The sequence below is a fragment of the Camelina sativa genome, chromosome 11 (assembly GCF_030686135.1).
Source record: "Camelina sativa cultivar CO46 ecotype springtype chromosome 11, ASM3068613v1".
NCBI lineage: Eukaryota > Viridiplantae > Streptophyta > Magnoliopsida > Brassicales > Brassicaceae > Camelina > Camelina sativa.
Window position 1 is genome coordinate 10,984,264 of NC_141890.1, and position 18,734 is coordinate 11,002,997.

At 36.9% G+C, this 18,734-nt stretch overlaps 5 protein-coding genes and 1 pseudogene across 8 annotated transcripts; 3 read left to right on the forward strand and 3 right to left on the reverse strand.

The window, feature by feature from the left end:
• The first annotated feature begins 215 nt into the window (after window positions 1-215).
• Window positions 216-2,276, forward strand: LOC104722973 (protein POLLENLESS 3-like). Its single transcript, XM_010441251.3, has 5 exons — window positions 216-552; window positions 721-933; window positions 1,024-1,172; window positions 1,264-1,332; window positions 1,424-2,276. The coding sequence occupies exons 1-5, from the start codon at window positions 337-339 to the stop codon at window positions 2,088-2,090; spliced, it is 1,314 nt and encodes a 437-aa protein (XP_010439553.2). The 5' UTR covers window positions 216-336; the 3' UTR covers window positions 2,091-2,276.
• A 43-nt stretch (window positions 2,277-2,319) lies between these two features.
• On the reverse strand, window positions 2,320-4,226 carry LOC104722972 (tubulin beta-9 chain). Its single transcript, XM_010441250.2, has 3 exons — window positions 3,674-4,226; window positions 3,260-3,529; window positions 2,320-3,150 (listed from the first exon to the last, which is right to left on the reverse strand). The coding sequence occupies exons 1-3, from the start codon at window positions 4,065-4,067 to the stop codon at window positions 2,480-2,482; spliced, it is 1,335 nt and encodes a 444-aa protein (XP_010439552.1). The 5' UTR covers window positions 4,068-4,226; the 3' UTR covers window positions 2,320-2,479.
• Window positions 4,227-5,364: 1,138 nt separating this feature from the next.
• On the forward strand, window positions 5,365-7,290 carry LOC104722974 (uncharacterized). Its single transcript, XM_010441252.3, has one exon. The coding sequence runs from the start codon at window positions 5,811-5,813 to the stop codon at window positions 7,068-7,070; it is 1,260 nt and encodes a 419-aa protein (XP_010439554.1). The 5' UTR covers window positions 5,365-5,810; the 3' UTR covers window positions 7,071-7,290.
• A 1,885-nt stretch (window positions 7,291-9,175) lies between these two features.
• On the forward strand, window positions 9,176-11,555 carry LOC104722976 (dihydroceramide fatty acyl 2-hydroxylase FAH2). 3 transcript variants are annotated; one of them, XM_010441254.3, is made up of 7 exons: window positions 9,176-9,506; window positions 10,135-10,217; window positions 10,385-10,477; window positions 10,571-10,767; window positions 10,861-10,966; window positions 11,047-11,193; window positions 11,288-11,555. In XM_010441254.3, the coding sequence occupies exons 2-7, from the start codon at window positions 10,164-10,166 to the stop codon at window positions 11,408-11,410; spliced, it is 720 nt and encodes a 239-aa protein (XP_010439556.1). In that variant the 5' UTR covers window positions 9,176-9,506; window positions 10,135-10,163; the 3' UTR covers window positions 11,411-11,555. The 3 variants fall into 3 exon arrangements, with proteins under 3 accessions (XP_010439556.1, XP_010439559.1, XP_010439558.1); XM_010441257.3 differs by having other exon boundaries at window positions 9,300-9,783; XM_010441256.3 differs by having other exon boundaries at window positions 9,357-9,819.
• A 44-nt stretch (window positions 11,556-11,599) lies between these two features.
• LOC104722975 (berberine bridge enzyme-like 22) lies at window positions 11,600-13,944 on the reverse strand. Its single transcript, XM_010441253.2, has 3 exons — window positions 13,755-13,944; window positions 13,565-13,656; window positions 11,600-13,338 (listed from the first exon to the last, which is right to left on the reverse strand). Exons 1-3 carry the CDS (start codon window positions 13,829-13,831, stop codon window positions 11,750-11,752), a joined length of 1,758 nt encoding a protein of 585 aa, XP_010439555.1. The 5' UTR covers window positions 13,832-13,944; the 3' UTR covers window positions 11,600-11,749.
• A 696-nt stretch (window positions 13,945-14,640) lies between these two features.
• On the reverse strand, window positions 14,641-16,499 carry LOC104722977 (berberine bridge enzyme-like 22 pseudogene; annotated as a pseudogene). Its single transcript, XR_015571714.1, has one exon. The product of XR_015571714.1 is annotated as a berberine bridge enzyme-like 22 pseudogene (transcript).
• Window positions 16,500-18,734: the final 2,235 nt, after the last annotated feature.

Sequence of the window (18,734 nt, forward strand, 5' to 3'; positions counted from 1 at the left end):
TGTACATAGAGAAGAGAAGAAAGATAAAATTGATAAAAAGAAAGAGGGAGAACTACATAATTTCAAGCGCATCGGTGACATACATGCATGCCCCATAGTTAGTTTATTAATTATTTTTAATTATATGGTGATAAAACTAGATTAATGCGAATTACCCTTTTTACCCCTGCATCAAAGTTTGTTTATTTATATACAAAGTCCTTGTAATTATTATCACTTTCTCACTTCTTCGACTCTGTTTCTTTCAAGCTAAAGAAGAGCATTTGAGTTCTTTGATCTTTCCACGAAGAACGATCGATCTCTGAGGATTTCAAATCGAAGAGAATCGCCAAGAAAATGTGTTCCTTTGAAGAACGTCGTGCTCCACCTGGGGTTTACTATACTCCACCGCCGGCGAGAGCAAGAGATTATGTGACGGCGATGCCGTTGTCGGAGAGGACGAGACCACCGTATTCTTGTTCGTCGTCTTCGTCGGAGAAACGTGACCCCTTTCACATTGTTCACAAGGTTCCTTCTGGTGATTCTCCTTACGTCAGAGCCAAACATGCTCAGGTATATAATGAATCTTCCCGGGAAAGCAAGAAAGGGGATTTTTTTTTTTTTTCTTTTGCCGTAATTTAGGGTTTCTTAATTCGTCTGAAGATTTATCTTAAAAGCTTTTAGATTTGTATCGTTGAAACCAATCTTTGAACTCAAATTTGTTGTGATCTTCTTGAACAGTTGATAGATAAAGATCCGAATCGAGCTATATCATTGTTTTGGGCTGCAATAAACGCTGGTGATCGAGTTGATAGTGCACTGAAGGACATGGCGGTTGTGATGAAGCAGTTGGACCGATCTGATGAAGGAATTGAAGCTATCAAATCCTTTCGGTATCTCTGTTCTTTTGAGTCTCAAGACTCCATTGATAACTTACTCCTCGAACTCTACAAGGTAATGAAGAAACCCATTTTTTTATAATCTTATGCAAGTGTTATGGACTTTTGGATGTTTTCCTCACAGCTTCGAAATGGGGTTTTGCAGAAGTCAGGGAGGATTGAAGAAGAAGCTGCATTACTTGAGCACAAGCTTAAAACATTCGAACAAGGAATGGGATTTGGTGGTCGAGCCATGAAAGCAAAAAGGGTTCAAGGAAAATATGTTACAATGACTATTGAGCAGGAGAAAGCAAGGTGTGAAATTTTCAGTCTATTCTCATCTTATCTTGATGAGTGAGTATTCTCTCTTGAACTGACGTTGCCATTGTTTGTTTGAACATTTTAGGTTACTAGGGAACTTGGGCTGGGTTCATTTACAGTTGCACAACTATGGAATTGCAGAGCAGCATTACAGGTTTGGTTTGTAACCCAGATTCTCAGATATGGATAGTTGATGACTGTTCGATCTTGTGAGTTTTTGCTTAATGTCAATCATCCATGAACAGGAGAGCTTTGAGTTTGGAACCGGACAAAAACAAACTGTGCAACTTAGCAATCTGCTTGATGCGTATCGGTCGAATTCCTGAAGCTAAATCTCTGCTTGATGACGTACGAAATTCTTCTGCAGAGATCGACTGCGGAGACGAACCATTCGCAAAGTCTTATGACAGAGCTGTTGAGATGTTAGCAGAAATAGAATCGAAAAAAACGGAAGCTGATCTTTCAGAAAAGTTCTACGCGGGATGTTCATTTGCAAAAGGAATGAAGGAAAACAGAGACCCTGGATTTGCAAACAAGAACTATTCACATGTTTCTTCTTCTCCAGCATCTGTTCGACAGAACTCTGCAGGTCTATATACACAACCACGCGAATGCAGTAGAGCAGTGATGTATGAAGAAGAAGAAAAGAGAGGTGCAGCTCGAAAGCTACTGTTTGAGAAACGAAATTTTGGTTCTGAGCATTTTAACATCTTAAAGAGAGGAGATGAAGAACCCATGAAGCGAAAGAAACTGGACCCGAACATGATTCATTATCTCCATGAATTCATCACAGATGCTGCAGATGGTCCACAGAGTGAATCTAAGAAGAGCTGGGCAGATATCGCCGAAAAGGAAGAGGAAGAAGAAGAAGAAGGAAGATTGCAGGCAGAGCTTAAAACCGCAGAGATATAGGATCTAATTGTTCCAGTTATCAAGTTTTTGGATCGTAGAAATTGTATAGGTGTTTGTCATTTGCAGGCAGAGCTTAAAACCACAAAGATATAGGATCTAATTGTACCAGTTATCAAGTTTTTGAATCATAGAAATTGTATATGTGTTTTGGGTTTGACATTGATATATTTTCGTGGACAAAACAAAGAAGCATAGGGCATATGGGATTACACTCCGGAACAAATCTTGGTTTTTGGAAAGAAACTCAATAACAAAACACACAAAAGCACAAAAAGAGAGAATTCAATTCAGGAAAGGAGATAAAAGAAATGAGTGCGACAAGACGAACTTACAGCTTGTGTGTGAAAAGCCTTACAAAACAAAAGTAGTAAATCAATAATTTTTTTTCTTTAAGCCTCTTCTTCTTCTTCGTCCTCCTCGTACTCCTCTTCACCGACTGTAGCATCCTGATATTGCTGATACTCTGCAACAAGATCGTTCATGTTACTCTCAGCCTCAGTGAATTCCATCTCGTCCATCCCTTCTCCTGTGTACCAATGAAGGAAAGCCTTTCTCCTGAACATGGCTGTAAACTGTTCACTCACACGCCTGAACATTTCCTGGATTGAAGTTGAGTTTCCAATGAAAGTCGATGCCATTTTCAAACCCGTGGGAGCTATATCGCAGACGCTTGATTTCACGTTGTTTGGAATCCATTCAACAAAGTACGACGAGTTCTTGTTCTGGACATTCATCATCTGCTCATCAACCTCTTTAGTGCTCATCTTCCCACGGAACAAAGCGGAAGCTGTCAAGTAACGGCCATGGCGGGGATCAGCTGCACACATCATGTTCTTGGCATCCCACATCTGTTGAGTAAGTTCAGGGACACTCAAGGCACTGTATTGCTGTGATCCTCTTGACGTCAATGGTGCAAAACCAACCATGAAGAAATGGAGTCGTGGGAAAGGGATAAGGTTCACAGCGAGCTTTCTAAGGTCAGAGTTTAGTTGACCAGGGAACCGAAGACAGCATGTGACACCACTCATGGTAGCTGAGATGAGGTGGTTAAGATCACCAACTGTGGTACCACCACCACACATAAGAAAGAAGAACAATGTCAGAGTTTTCAAAAGAACAATCACATGAATATTCCAAAACAAAAGGAGAAATGGTTCCTTAAAACTCACAGGTAGGATTAGAAAGCTTCAAGGTGCGGAAGCAGATATCGTAGAGAGCTTCGTTATCCAAAACCATACATTCGTCAGCATTCTCAACAAGCTGGTGAACAGAGAGTGTAGCATTGTATGGCTCAACGACGGTATCAGAAACCTTAGGAGAAGGGAAAACCGAAAAGGTCATCATCATACGATCAGGATACTCCTCTCTAATCTTAGAAATCAAAAGCGTTCCCATCCCAGAACCAGTTCCTCCTCCCAACGAATGACAAACTTGAAAACCTAATCAAATAATATACAAATCATACAATCAGAGAACAGCTTAATCAAGAATCTAACCGAAGAGCATCATAAGCAAAATGATCAACCCAGGCTTCGCCTATACTAAACAAATTCACATTTCTAATAACAGATCTGGATTCAAACCTTGAAGACAGTCACAGTTCTCAGCCTCTTTCCTAACAACATCAAGAACGGAATCAATCAACTCAGCGCCTTCGGTGTAGTGACCTTTAGCCCAGTTATTGCCAGCACCAGACTGGCCAAAGACGAAGTTATCAGGCCGGAAAATCTGACCAAAGGGACCGGATCTGAGTGAATCCATAGTACCAGGCTCCAGATCCATAAGAACAGCGCGAGGAACGTACTTGCCTCCGCTTGCTTCGTTATAATAGACATTAATCCTCTCTAGCTGTAGATCTGAATCGCCACAGTACTGACCGGTGTGATCGATACCGTGCTCGCCGCAAATAACTTCCCAGAACTTAGCACCGATCTGGTTTCCGCACTGACCTCCTTGAATATGAAGGATTTCTCTCATTTTCTTCACCTGATGTTTTTTTTTTGTTATTTTCTCGGGAAATCGCTCAAACTCTTAAAATTTTCTCGAGAAAATGATGGTGAGAAAAATTTGGCGACTCCCCTTTTCTCTGTTGTTTTTTTGATTGTGAGGGGTATAAAACAAAATAAAAAGAGTAGTAATCGCCTATATATAGTTTACGTTCTTTTTTTCTCATGTTTCTATAATAATTTGCGTATTGGTCCTTTATCTTCTTTTGATTTGTTATCTTTACCCTGATAGTTTTCGATTTGGTTTCTTTATGTGCTGTAATGACAGCGAATCAAAACAAAAAACAAAATATCTTTCCTTAGATATTATTTCGTTAATCCCATTAATTAATATTAAAATCACTCGTGAAAAGATAGAAAGGCAAATTTGTTTAATAATTTCAGATTAGATCCTTTTTTTCCTTCGGATATTGTAATAAAAGACTAAAAGATTCGAATTATCGTCATTAGTGGAATTTTCCTTTCTTGTTTTTTTAAAACACTAAATTCGTAAGTTGATTAATGTTTTAACAACCGTGAATTGGAAATTTTACTTATTTAGCAAATCATCGTATTAATTAGATTAGCTGACAATAGACATTAAAAGTAAATGGCTTTTACAGGTTTTTTTACATTAGCTGCCAAAGAGTTGCCAACCCATGAAAATTGCTTAATATAGAGAGAGATACGTCGAGTAAAGATAATTACTACTAAATGTTAGTACTATTTGCTTACGAGTTTATAATATGAATCAACGGTTCAAGTATTTAGCAATCAGAAAGGTTTTGGTAAACATCTAACTATAGACATAATAAGTTGTTGATCGGTTTAATGAATAATGAAGAAACTGTAAATATTTATCTTTAGAAACATAAAAAAAAAAACGTAAGAATCTTAAAATAGACGTAACCAATTTAACCATGTCAAATACAGTAGATGAAATGGCTAGTCGTTGTATTTAATTTGTTAGTTAACAAATTCTCTAATTCGAAATGGTTTGGAAGTTTTCTGGTCCGGTTTAATCTGACTTAATTTTGGTTTGGTATTTTATTCGAACAATACGAATTAAGATTGAGAAGCTGTTGTTCATATATAGTCCATCAAATATTTTTTAACATACGTATTAGCAAAAATTAAGCTGCATAAATATTTTTTTTTTTTAAGTTTAACTCCATAAAAGTAAGATCTCGAATATATAAATTATCAGTTCATCTTTTCATTCGATTTAAATTACTTATATTGGTTTCGGTTTACAAATGTACAAATTATTGATATTTCGGTTCGATTGGTTTTTAAATTTGGTTAAACAAAAAGAACTGAATCTACAAGATCTCCATAGTACAGTTGTACAAATATTACAAAAATGGAAAAGAATAACAATTATATAATAATAAAAAAAGGGAATAAAAAAATAAAAATGGTTAAGGCACGCGTCGTCCTGTAAATGTCTTTTAAGCGGTTTCCTCATCATATCTCTCTCTTTGGAGGCCTTTCACTTTCTGCGCAAACAAGGAAGACGAGGAAGAAAGAGCTCTCTATCTATCTATCTATCTTCTCTCCATTTATTACATTATATTTTCTCTCTCTCTCTATCTAAAAATGTCAAATTAATGGTATTGATCTTCCAACCAGATCTTCTTCTTTATCTCTTCGACAAACCCTTTCTTCTGGGTTCGTGAATCTTTCTCCAAATAAAAAATAAAAACAGGTGTTTCTTGAATCTTGAGGCAGAGACATGCCTTTACCTTGGAAGAAATCTAAATCGAGTCGGATCTCAAGATTCGTAACAGACCTACAACAATCTCCTAAACATGGTGGATCTCTCGTTGTTGAAACTGGCTTCCCTACTTCTTTAATCGATCTCTTCGTCAAGAACCGCAATCGTCTCAAAAAACAGTCTTCTAAACGTGTTACTAATAATAATAACAAGACGACTGCTCCTACACGACGGCGTGTTTCGTCTCCGCCTCATCCTCATCCTCATCCTCTGCCTCCTTCTCTGTCTTTGCAGAGACGTATGTCTCTTCCTCTCAAGCTTGATCCTGCTTTGGTTACAGAGGATCCTCCTCTTGTTGTGAGTACGATCGAGGATGAGAGTCTTGTCCCGGAGAATAAACGCGGCGGAGGAGGTGGTGGATGTTGTGTTTTGATGGTGGTTGTGTTTAAGGTTTTTATGGTGGCTGTGCTTGCGTTGAGCACGAAAAAGCTCGCCGTGGGGATTACTCTCTCTGCTTTTGCCCTCCTCTTCCTCGAGCTCGCGGTGGCACGTGTCTTTACGCTTTTGAACATTTGCCCCGACGCGCAGGTTCGGATAGATTCGTTGATCGAGAAGCTCATAGGGAAGCGACACAAAGAGAAGATAGAAGAAGAAGAAGTAACTACATCGTCGCATGACAGAAGAAGCAAGGTCTCGTTTGAAATAGTCGAAGAACCTAGAGAGGAGGAGATTAGAGTTGTTGTTCCTCAATCGGATTCGAATTCGTTGACATTGGAGAAGACGAAACCTGTGACTGAGGAGGAGGTGGAGGAGAAGAAGGAAGTGCAGACCATAAGAGACGTGGTGTTTAAGAATGAGAAGAGTAAAAGCGCCAAGCTTAAATCAAAGATTGTGAAGAAGATCGTGCCAAAGAAGTTAAGGAGTTATAAGAAGAAGAAGAAGATGAAGATGAAAGAAAAAGAAGAAGCAGAAGCAGAAGGAGAAGTTGAGATTGAAGAAGAAGAAGGGTCTTTGACAGAAGTGTCTAGCTTGTATTCAGATGACAGAGTCGAGAGTGAAAGCTCCGAAAGAGATGATGTAAGTTCGAATCCGCCATTGTTAGAAGAAGAAGAAGGAGAAGAGATTGGGTCAAAAGGAGGGGATCTAACGAAAGTGATTGGTCTGATAGTGATTGTTCTTGTTGGATTGTTAATTGGGAAAGTCTTTGCTATTGGTCTGACACTATCTTCGTGTCTGATCCTCAGAGTTTTCTGCTGCAAATCACGAACCAGTCTCTGAAACAGAGAAGAAGAAGATTTCAAGGCATTGGGTTTTGTTTTTTTTTTGTTTGTGTGTCCGTCGTGGCAGTGGTGGTGGGCCTTACGGTGAAAGGGAGTGTTGTTGTTTTTGGGGTGGTTGGCAGTTCGAAGCTATGCAATTGGTTTGCTTATGAAACTGTAAATTTTATTATTTTTGTTTTGTAACTTGTTTAACAGAGAATATAATTGTTATTATATGATGGTCAAAGAGTCAAAGATGTTGGTGTTTACTGTTTACAAGAAAGAAAAAAAAACAACAAAACAAAAAAAACTGAGTAATAGTAAAAAAATGGTCATTGTTAATAATGAAAGGCAGAGCAATAACGTTTGTGTCGGCCAAAAAAAAGCACTAACTTTTAGCAATAATTTAAAGTGGCGATATTGACGGAGACACATGATGACATGACCGAATTTACTAAGTCGTGTTGTTTTATAACATTTGATACTTTCAAGATTATCTTGAATTTTTGATATGGCGTAATCGTCGTATTGTCCTCGGTTACGTTATGTCCTTTGCGAATAACTCTAATCGTGCGGCTTTTAGCATTTCTTTTGTTTTTTCACAATTGCTAAAATCAACTTTTTCAAATTGGATCCAATCCTTTTAAAAGAAGAAACTTTGAAAGAGGATATCGTTGAAAGTTGAAACACTGATAGTATCGACTTTTAGGTGGTTCAAATGAGAGGCATCACATTTTTCGCAATTGTTTTCTATGTATATAGCATGATTGATTAATAATAAAACAAAAAAATTAAAGGAAAATGAGAAAGAAGATCTAGACATCTACTAGTAAATTACTATATAGCATATGATTGATTAATAATAAAACAAGAAATTTGGATCTAATATTAAGAAGACTGCATATTCCATGGGGGGAATCGTATCTGTAACAAATATCTTTGTTCTGGACTATTAGGGAGAAAGAAAAAATTAAACAACGTCCTTTTGTTAAATTAAAGGGTTTTATATAAATATAATGTTGTATATGAAGGAATTTGCATTGATTTAATATCTCAACCTAAATGAAACTTTGAAAGTGCATAATGTATACTATATAGTGGAAAGCCTCAATGCTATGTCATGCCTACCATTATTAAGGTTTTTGATGATGTCTTTTTTTTTTTTGTGCAAAGACTTGCTAGTTGTGTTGCTGATTACTAGTTCTCAACAGATGTAAATAAAATGTCCAAATGTGTGTGTATGGTGTTTGTGTGTGTGTGTCTATATTATATTTGTTGATATAAAACAACACATCCGATGAACCAAATATATACTATGAATATGTATTGAGTATTCGATACATGTTACATTCTTTACATTTTAGTTAAATATAAGAATATTGAATTGTTAACGAGAAGGTGGTGGACTAGTGGTTCTAGCCTTGGTGGAAGAGTCGTCATGTTGGTCTAAGCCAGAGATCGATTCTCCCCAAGCACAAAATTACTCAGTTTTATTCTTCTACCCATATGGGTATGAGCTTATTGCTTACGGTCCATTTGCATATCTGAAGAATCCTACCCGTGGAATATCCTCTCTCCAGAGAGATTAGTTTCGGACCCCTTCGTAGGTCCGGGGATATAGCTTCATAGTAGCTTAGCTATGACCCAAAACAATACAATTTAAAATCTTATAACTTATGACCACTCACGGTGATACTTGAGCAAAAAAAAAACCCGTTTTCATAGGCTCATAGACTCATAGACTCGTAGTAGTAGTGCATAGACTCATAGTCCATAGTCCAAATAGACCATAGAGAAGAAAAAAGCTTTCCCTAAATTTGTAGTCCATAGACCATAGAGAAGAAAAAGCTTTCCCTAAAATTGGTCACAAGCCATAGTGACAAGAGATAGCTTCATGAAACATCATACTATCAAGGGACCGACCAACCCTATGATCAATGGTGGCTAGCCAGACAACTTTTGTTTTATTTTCCATTTTCAAAATCATAATGTTATTTGCGCTGAGGATGCTTTTAAGAAAATTAGAAAATAATTTGTAATTTGTTTTCCACAATTTAAAACCCTTTTTCTTTTAAATAGCAAATTTATTTATATTTGTTCTATGTACATGGGGGATTTTTTCTAGAAACAGAAAAGATTTAGAAAATACTATTTTTTTATTTTCTTCCAAAAACTACTCTAATTTTCAACTTTTTTTTTTCTCCAAAATAGCAAATAAATATTAATATTTCTACACAAAAAAAAAAGAGAGAGAGAAACGTGGGCCGAACATTATCAGGAGGAGGATTCAAGCGAAGCAAAATCCCACCCCTTCTGGTGACAGAGTGTTTTTGTTTTGTTGTTTCCCTTCAATTGGAGAAGAGTTAGCGAGTCTCTTACGCCGAGATTGAGAGAGAGAGAGAGAGAGAGAGAGAGGCTTGTTCTTTCTTCTTCTTCCTTCTTCTTCCTCGTTAAGGTAAAACAAAAGCCTCAGATCTCTTCTTCGCATTCTCATCTATTTCTTCCGATTTCTTCTCTTTTTTTTTTTCCATAATCTCTTTATTCTTTTTAAAATTTCTTGCGAAAAGTTCGGGATTTTGTTCGTCAATTTCGAAGAATGTTTGCTTTTTTCTCCGTCTTAAGGTTTCTTTAGCTCTCGTTGGGTGGAGGGTTTGATGATTCTCTTTGTGATCTCCGATGAAATCTCATATTAAATCCTTATGAAAGTTTCGTCCTTTATTTACATTGTCGAGGTTACTCTTCTCTTTGTTTATTGGCTCTGTCTTTAGGTAACGATGTGAATTCTTCCAATTTACATGACCTTTTATTGTGTTGGATCATTGACCCTTGATGTGATTCATTCTTTGTTTGTGTTCTCAAGCTTAACCAAATCCTCAGATTCCAAATGCAGTCTTTTTTTATTCTCATAATAGAGTCTCTGAGAATTTTTTTGTCTTGAGATTGAAATTTTCAGTTTGGATGAGGCAATGCACCTGGTTTTTAGGCCTCAAATCTTAGTTTTCTTTTTGGCAATCATTAATTGACTCAATTGTAGATTAGATATACGCATTTACGATATTAACTTGTGGCTCTTCTTCTTGCAGAAGCAATCTGTCTCATATAGTGGGCAAAGATGGTTGCAGAACAACGTTTCACAGTCGATTTGAATAAGCCACTTGTCTTTCAGGTGATCCGCTCTATCACTTCTTTTTTTGTTATCATATTAGATTGACAAGAGAAAGTAACATTATTGCGAATTCTCTTGTCACATCTTCATAGCTGTTTGGTAGATTCTTTGATATAGGTAATGCATCAATTTTTACTAATATAAAAGATACTTATATCCTTTGTCAGGTTGGTCACCTTGGTGAAGAGTATCAGGAATGGATTCATCAACCTATTGTATGTGTCGAAGGTCCTCGTTTTTTCCAAAGTGATTTTTGGGAGGTAACAACAACTCTGCCTTATTAAGATTTATCTTCTTATATGTTGTCTTCTTTGTTCTGACTAAATCCTTTTTTTTGGGGGGAATTTGAGCAGTTCTTGACTCGCACGGTTTGGTGGGCAATCCCAACAATTTGGCTTCCTGTTGTTTGCTACGTTCTATCAATATCGGCAAGGAAGGGACTTACATATCCCCAGATCGGTTTAATAGTTGCCTTAGGTGTACTCACGTGGACACTTCTCGAGTACACCCTTCATCGTTTCCTTTTCCACATCCAAACCAAGAGTTACTGGTAAGTTCAATATCCATGATTATGCAAAAAAATATCCAGAGTTACATCACGAAGCTGATTTTGTTTCATTATAAAACCTTTTTCCCCCTGTAGGGCAAACACCGCACACTATCTTCTTCATGGATGCCATCACAAGCACCCACAAGATGGCCTCCGTCTTGTTTTCCCACCTACTGCAACAGCGATTCTCTTGGTTCCAGTAAGTATGCTTGATCTAAATCTAGCATCTTGTTTATTCATTCTAAACTTGTATCGATGTTCTTCTTTTCCCATTGTTAGCTGTGGAAGCTTCTCCATCTCGTAGCTACTCCTGCTACAGCTCCTGCTATGCTTGGAGGCATATTGTTTGGCTATGTGATGTATGATATTACTCATTACTATCTACACCATGGTCAACCTAAAGAACCAACCTTTAAACATCTTAAGGTAAGAAAACCCATCTCTAAACATCTCCCTATCTGTTTAGCAAAACTTATTCCTCTGAATTTCTTTCTGATGAGGTTTGGTATACGTTTTACAGAAATACCACCTGAATCATCACTTCAGGATTCAGGACAAAGGATATGGAATCACTTCGTCTCTCTGGGACAAAGTCTTTGGAACACTTCCTGGTACAAAAGCCGCTGCAGGGAAGAAGAGCTAAATTGGATTTCTGTTTGCCATTTTGAGAGTGTCGAAAAACTCACTGATATTGTGTATTCTTATTCATCAGGTGATTCAATGACTGTTTAACTACTACTGTATACGATCTATTCACCATATTTGAACATATTTAGTGGTGCCTAAAACTGCTATTCAGTTTAATTTTTTCTAGTTTATTGGTTTACTATGATTCAGAATTTGGTGTTTTAGCTTCGACCAATCTTGGTTCTCATAAACCGTATTGGGTACCACTCACTTAACACTTGTAGCAGAAAGCTACACTTTATCATAAAAGAAAACATGAAATGAAATCTTTGAAATATGGTTTTGTGTTGAGAGATCAAAACAGAGGAGGAATACTCTGTTCGTTCCTGAAGAAATTTGTTGGATCAATCTTCCCTTTAACCAACCCCAATCTCTTGAAGTTATCTTTGAAATAGGTCTCACCCCATTTCCTTGCATCTTCAAAACTCGTGTTGATCCCTTTGGTCGTGCCTAAATCAAGATCTCTGTAATTCAAGTAAGCTCCTCTAGGGGATTTTGAAACGTAGGGAGTCATGTAATCGTGTAGCGATCTCATCCACCTAATGTGTTTGTTCATCTCCTCGACTCCATTCACTTTCCATTTCACCATGTACTGTATATTATACAGATTACCTCTCCTGTGTGGATATGGAGACTCAGTTTCTGAAATCTGGTTGATCTTTCCACCCAATGGCTCTAAGATCATCAATGGAGTTTCTTCCTCAAGAAACCTCTTAGTTACTTCTTCGAAAACGTGTTCAGGAACTGGGGTTTGAACAAAATCTGACTTTGCTTTGAAATACTGGTCTTCGAATCGTAGGTCTCTGTTGAGCAAGATCTCTAACGGCTGTCCTGATATCCAGTTGAAGAACATAATCGATTCGATCCAGCTCATTTCCGAGCAGTCTTGAGATCGTAAGCCGAGTTCCGGAAACTTCTGGTTCATCAGAGGAATCAGTCTATCGATTCCACCAAGAAACAGAGTTTGAAATCTAGTTTTCACTGTCCTTTGATGCCCTTCTTGACTGTTGTCAATAATGATTCTGATGAATAGTTCTTCGTCTAGCTCAGATCCTATGGATTGCCATCTATGAACAAGCTTGTTCATGCTAGGTCCCATAGGATGCTGACTTATGAAACAAGTTACCTTTTCAGGAACCCTTGCAAGCTTTACCTTCCATGACAAGACAACACCAAAACTCGCGGCTCCACCTCCTCTAAGCGCCCAAAACAAATCCTCTCCCATTGTTTTCCTGTCAAGAATTCTCCCGTTCACATCCATCAGACGCGCGTCTACAACGTTATCAGACGCTAAACCGTGTTTTCTCATTATTGTGCCGAATCCTCCGCCGCTAATATGGCCACCAACTCCAACACTTGGACATACTCCTGCGGCAAAGACATGGATGTTGCTGGTTTTGGCGATCTCGTAATAGAGTTCGCCGAGTGTTGCCCCGGATTCGATCCAAGCGGTTTCTTCTACAAGGTTGATCTTGATCGATCTGAGGTTAACGAGGTCGATGATTATGAAAGGTGATTGTGAGAGGTAAGATAGACCTTCGTAGTCATGACCACCACTCAGGGTTCTTACTTGCACTCCAAGTTTCCTGCTGCATAGAATTGAGTTTTTGATTTCGGATTCAGATGTTGGTTTAACGATCAAAATAGGCTTCAGGCTTGTGAAGTTCAAGTTGATGAGACTTGAATTCGGAGATGAAGATTCGGTGTAGATTCGGGAATCTGGAGTGTGAGTGATAAGATTTATAGGGTTTTGGAAAGTTGAATCACAGTGATCTGTCGACAAGCAACTTTGGAACTGTTCTCTTGTCGGAGGAGAATAGTTTGTGAAATTATCAAAATCACCAAATCCTTGGTTAGACATCATTCCAGATACCCTGAATATCTCTGTCAATCAACATAGCTTTATAAGCACCACAACACAAGACAACTTGACACTAAGCCTAGTACTTAAGTAAGGTAATGCTGGATTCAGTCAGACAAATTGAAGAAATCAAATCAATGAACTTGATCTCACTCTCTTGAATTTACTAAATTGTAACATTTTGTAAGATAATTAGCTGATAAAACTTTAGATCTGAATCAGAATCAGAATCAAAATGAAAAGACGAACCTTGATTCAACAGACGGCTACATATTGGCAGGAGTTGCATAAAAGGTATAAGCTTTTGATGTTCGACGAGAAGCTCCGTCAAGTACTGAGAGCTATTCGAACAAGAAACAGAACACAGATCGGTTTCCATCACATAAAACCAATAAAATAGTGTTTCGAAGAGAGGAAAAATCAAGATATTTGGACATACCTGTCGACCTCAGGAGTGCTTCTAATCTGAGGAGAAGCAGGAGAGAAGTAAGAGGAGTTATTATACAAACCAGACATGAGGTTTTGTTGTGCTCTCTTCTGTATAGAAGTCAAACCAAAGTTTGTTGCAGAACCAAAAGATAAGCAGAGAGGGTAAGAGAAAAGAGAAAAAGCAAAGCCAGCCGACACCCAAATGTGGATTCTGCAGGTAAGACGCCAGTCTTTTTAAAATATTTGTTTTTTGTTTCTTCCCTCCCTCAAACAAAACATTAATTTTTCTTTCCATTTTTGGGAGAAAATGTATTTTTTTAACTCAGACAGAAAAAAATCATATTTTATAAATCAATCAAGAATAAAAATATAACACACAATAAGCGTAAAAATTAAGAGCGTAGTTGAAGAGGTTAGGAAAGGAAGACATTTTTCAGTGCTTAGTTATATAAAGAGTAACTAGACATACTAAGATGTAACATAGTATATACTTTAAGTGTTCAAAGAAAGTTCTATTTATATGGTGAAGTAACTAAATTCGAAAATAAGTTGTAAAACAAAAAGCATAACATAGGATCTATTTGTAGAAGACACCATCACACTTGGGACCGAATCCCGCTTTATACGAATGTAAAAATTTGGCTAATGGGCCGGCCAGTTGTGGCCCAATGATTGACAAAAAAAAACGAAAAGCATAACCCAACATATACATAACAGCTCAAACTCATTCACAAAATATATGTATGATCGTCAAATTAATTTCACATTTCATCAAAAATAAAAATATATATGTGTATGATATCTTAAACGTTAAATGGAGATCATACACATATATGTGTATGAAAGAATAAGCAATACTCCTTTCTGGTTTTCATTACTGTTAATTCATCGAAAAATTGAAATCAAATCGGTTTATTTTATTCAATTCTGTATTGTGTGCATATCTACTTGGAAAAAAAATGACAATTCACTTTTACACTTGTAGCAGAAAGTAACACTATCTATAATAAAAGAAAACATAAATGAAATCTTTAAAATACGGTTTTGTGTTGAGAGAAATCAAAACAGAGGAGGAATACTCTGTTCGTTCCTGAAGAAATTTGTTGGATCAATCTTCCCTTTAACCAACCCTAATCTCTTGAAGTTACCTTTGAAATACGCCTCACCCCATTTCCTTGCATCCTCAAACGTCGTGTTGTTCCCTTTGGTCGTGCCTAAATCAAGATCTCTGTAATTCAAATAAGCTCCTCTCGGGGATTTTGAAACGTAGGGAGTCATGTAATCGTGTAGTGATCTCATCCACCTAACATGTTTGTTCATCTCCTCGACTTCATTCACTTTCCATTTCACCATGTACTGTACATTATACAGGTTCCCTCTCCTGTGTGGATAAGGAGACGCTGTTTCTGAAACCTGGTTGATCTTCCCACCCAATGGCTCCAAGATCATCAATGGAGTTTCTTTCTCGAGGAACCTCTTGGTTACTTCTTCGAAAACGTGTTCAGGAACTGGGGTTTGAACAAAATCTGACTTTGCTTTGAAATACTGATCTTCGAATCGTAGCTCTCGGTTGAGCAGGATCTCTAACGGCTGTCCTGATCTCCAGTTGAAGAACATAATCGATTCGATCCAGCTCATTTCCTTGCAGTCTTGAGATCGTAAGCCGAGTTCCGGAAACTTCTGGTTCAGCAGAGGAATCAGTCTATCGATTCCACCAAGAAATAGGGTTTGAAATGTAGATTTCACTGTCCTTTGATTGCCTTCTTGACCGTTGTCTATTATGACTCTCATGAATAGATCTTCGTCTACTTCTGATCCAATGGATTGCCATCTATGAACAATCTTGTTCATGCTAGGTCCCATAGGATGCTGACTTATGAAACAAGTTACCTTTTCAGGAACCCTAGCAAGCTTAACCTTCCATGACAAGACAACGCCAAAACTCGCGGCTCCACCGCCTCTAAGCGCCCAGAACAAATCCTCTCCCATCATTCTCCGGTCGCGGGTTATCCCATTTACGTCCATCACACGCGCGTCCACAACGTTATCAGACGCTAAACCGTGTTTTCTCATTATTGTGCCGAATCCTCCGCCGCTAATATGCCCACCAACACCCACACTCGGACATATCCCTGCGGAAAAGGCATGGACCTTGCTGGTTTTGGCGATTTTGTAATAGAGTTCTCCGAGTGTTGCCCCGGATTGGACCCAAGCGGTTTCGTCCGTGAGGTTGATATTGATCGATCTGAGGTTAACGAGGTCGACAATAATGAAAGGTGATAGTGAGAGGTAAGACAGACCTTCGTAGTCATGACCACCACTCATGGTTCTAACTTGCACGCCAAGTTTCTTGCTGCAAAGAATCGATCTTTTGATTTCGGACTCGGATTTAGGTTTCAAGGTCAGAATTGGCTTCAGGCTGGTGAAATTCAAGTTGAGGAAACTTGAATTTGGAGATGACGATTCGGAAAAGTCGGTGAATAATTGGGAATCTGGTGTGTGATTAGTGAGGTTTCTAGGGAGTTTGAAGATTTTATTTGTCGCCAAACAACTTTGAAACTGTTCTTTTGTCGGAACAGAACTGACACAATTAAAAACAAAGACGAGAAGAAACATAGACAAAGCAAGCTCTCTCATGTTTTTTTTTTTTTTTTTCCTTGTGTTTGAAGTCTCAGACAAGGAAGAAGGAACGTTCTTGAACTTTCGTGGTTTAGGAAAGTTTCTGAGATTTGTTTGAGAAACTGAATGAGTTGCAGAGTTGAATAAATAAGGAGGCTATATAGATTTTCAGTTTTGGCGTTATTTATTTGACCATAATATTAAATTTCAACGTCATTGTAGAAAATATATAATACGATTAATATTAATTTGAAGAGTTGCTAAAACAAAGACGCTAACGTCTCGAGTCAAAAGAAGACCATTTGCGTAGTTGATGTGTAACAATGATCACCGTATATACGCGTTTTAACAAATATTGCAATTTCCAAACGTGGAGATAATTAGTACTTGATGGAAAATAATTTGGCTCATTGTAAGATGTAGACCTCCATTACTCCCATTGTTACAAAAATAACAATAAAACAATTTATGAAAAGAATAGAGGTATTTCCTTCTACGGTAATATCCATTTTAAGTAATTTGTCATATATATTCAGAGAGCTTAGACTGGTGGTTTGTCAAGAGAGTCATGCTGTAGCTAGGCTAGATATTATTCCAGAAAATTTATTAAAATGACTTATAAGTTTTAACTTCTAACGAATTAGAACGTAGTTTAACTCCTAGCTACTAATGATAGATGTTTCAGAAAAATAAAAAAAATAAAAAAATTGTTTCATAAATTAGGTAGATCATCTACCCTATGTCCGTAGATGTATTATAGTTTGTGTAGCATTTTTTTTGTCCTTATTATATAGAGTTAAAATAAAGAAAACGTTATAAAACAAAATTATATTAGGATTTGGTATAAAAACTGATTAAATATCAATTTTTTTCTGCCAACAATCTTAAATATATAGCTAAATTATAAAAAAAAAAAAAAAAAAAAAAAAGAAGAATGAGTAATTTACAAGCTTTTTTGGGTGATAGATTTGGATAGGTGATTCTTAAATAAGAGGTTTTAGAACTTTAGAGAGAGTTATTACACTATTTAAGAAACTCGTTAAATTAAATAATAATATTTGTTTGATTTTCATGTGTAAGAAACTTATATTAAGATGCATGGATGGAGATGCCCTTGTATTATATATGTCTTCTAGATTATCAATCAGACCTAAAGCTTAAAACCTACACAAATGGTGTAAAATTCCACAGTTTTAGTTTTAAAAAAGACCTATAGTTTTCCCTTGTTTAAAACTTGTAAGCGTTACAAATTCATTAGCTGGAGCAAAACAGTATAATACATGCAAGCTGCTAATTAATATGAAAACGAAGAAAAAGTAAACGCCCGGATACTCTTGAAATTCAAAGTAATTAAAATAATCACGTCTTTGTTTATATACTATTTTTTTTATATTTGGTATCTCACTTAGGAGAATATAAATTTGTTAAAAAAAAAAAAACAAATGAAGCGTTAACGTCGTCAGGGCTTTGATGTCAACTCTCTCCACAGTCTCTACGGCCGGCATAGCGCAAAAACGTGTGTCAACGTTCTTACTTTCTGGAAGTCTTTGTGGATGCATTGAATTGAATGATTTATTTTAGTGCTTACAAATAAGATTCACAACCACAGACACCTAATCCGTATCATGATTCGTAAACTATTTGGATATCATAACAAAAACAAAGTAACGAGAATAATTAGTCTAAATTAAAGATTATATGAAATGTACGATATCTTTATTATGATTCTTAATTTCCTCGCCTTTTTTGGTTTTCTTTTCTTATGACTCCCCAACAAAGCTGGTATGAAGAATGATTGATTGATCGTTGTGTATGTAAAATAGAAATACCACAAAAAAAAAAGGAACGACTGTTATTCAGAAGAAAAAAATGATAAACTTATATATCGATCGAAGACTACGTAATCGGTGATGTGATGATGATCATAGAACTGCTTCAACGTCAATGATCTCAGCTAACGTTCCAGCTGTGTTCGAAACGATCCCACTACAACTTCATGCATACATACCTAGGAGTAGGAGCAATATTCATATGGTTTTCAAAGCAACAACGATTGTGTTGGGAGAGACCAAAACACAATTATATTGTAGTAATATATATTTCTTCAACTTGCATTACATTTTGAATTTTGCTGACACATTAAAATGTTGCTCATTGACCAAGATCTCCCCCTTTTCTGGGATTTTTTCATGTATAAAAGCCCACATGACATAACTAACACAATATTTTTATTTCAATCTCTCATCATCGTATTAAGCCCACAAGACGTAACTAATTAAAACGTCTATACAATCCTAATTTTGTCTAATTAGTTACGCTAGCTATTGGTATAAATCACCTAGGAAGAAAGTCAAATCGATCTCTACGTACG

Coding starts and splice junctions, on each gene's coding strand:
- LOC104722973 (XM_010441251.3), top strand. CDS start 337: ATGTGTTCCTTTGAAGAACGTCGTGCTCCACCTGGGGTTTACTATACT. Junction 553..720: donor TCAGAGCCAAACATGCTCAG/GTATATAATGAA, acceptor CTTCTTGAACAG/TTGATAGATAAAGATCCGAA. Junction 934..1,023: donor TACTCCTCGAACTCTACAAG/GTAATGAAGAAA, acceptor GGGGTTTTGCAG/AAGTCAGGGAGGATTGAAGA.
- LOC104722972 (XM_010441250.2), bottom strand. CDS start 4,067: ATGAGAGAAATCCTTCATATTCAAGGAGGTCAGTGCGGAAACCAGATC. Junction 3,530..3,673: donor GAACTGTGACTGTCTTCAAG/GTTTGAATCCAG, acceptor TTATTTGATTAG/GTTTTCAAGTTTGTCATTCG. Junction 3,151..3,259: donor GAAGCTTTCTAATCCTACCT/GTGAGTTTTAAG, acceptor GTGGTACCACAG/TTGGTGATCTTAACCACCTC.
- LOC104722974 (XM_010441252.3), top strand. CDS start 5,811: ATGCCTTTACCTTGGAAGAAATCTAAATCGAGTCGGATCTCAAGATTC.
- LOC104722976 (XM_010441254.3), top strand. CDS start 10,164: ATGGTTGCAGAACAACGTTTCACAGTCGATTTGAATAAGCCACTTGTC. Junction 10,218..10,384: donor ATAAGCCACTTGTCTTTCAG/GTGATCCGCTCT, acceptor ATCCTTTGTCAG/GTTGGTCACCTTGGTGAAGA. Junction 10,478..10,570: donor TCCAAAGTGATTTTTGGGAG/GTAACAACAACT, acceptor GAATTTGAGCAG/TTCTTGACTCGCACGGTTTG.
- LOC104722975 (XM_010441253.2), bottom strand. CDS start 13,831: ATGTCTGGTTTGTATAATAACTCCTCTTACTTCTCTCCTGCTTCTCCT. Junction 13,657..13,754: donor AGCACTCCTGAGGTCGACAG/GTATGTCCAAAT, acceptor TTGTTCGAATAG/CTCTCAGTACTTGACGGAGC. Junction 13,339..13,564: donor TAGCCGTCTGTTGAATCAAG/GTTCGTCTTTTC, acceptor GTTGATTGACAG/AGATATTCAGGGTATCTGGA.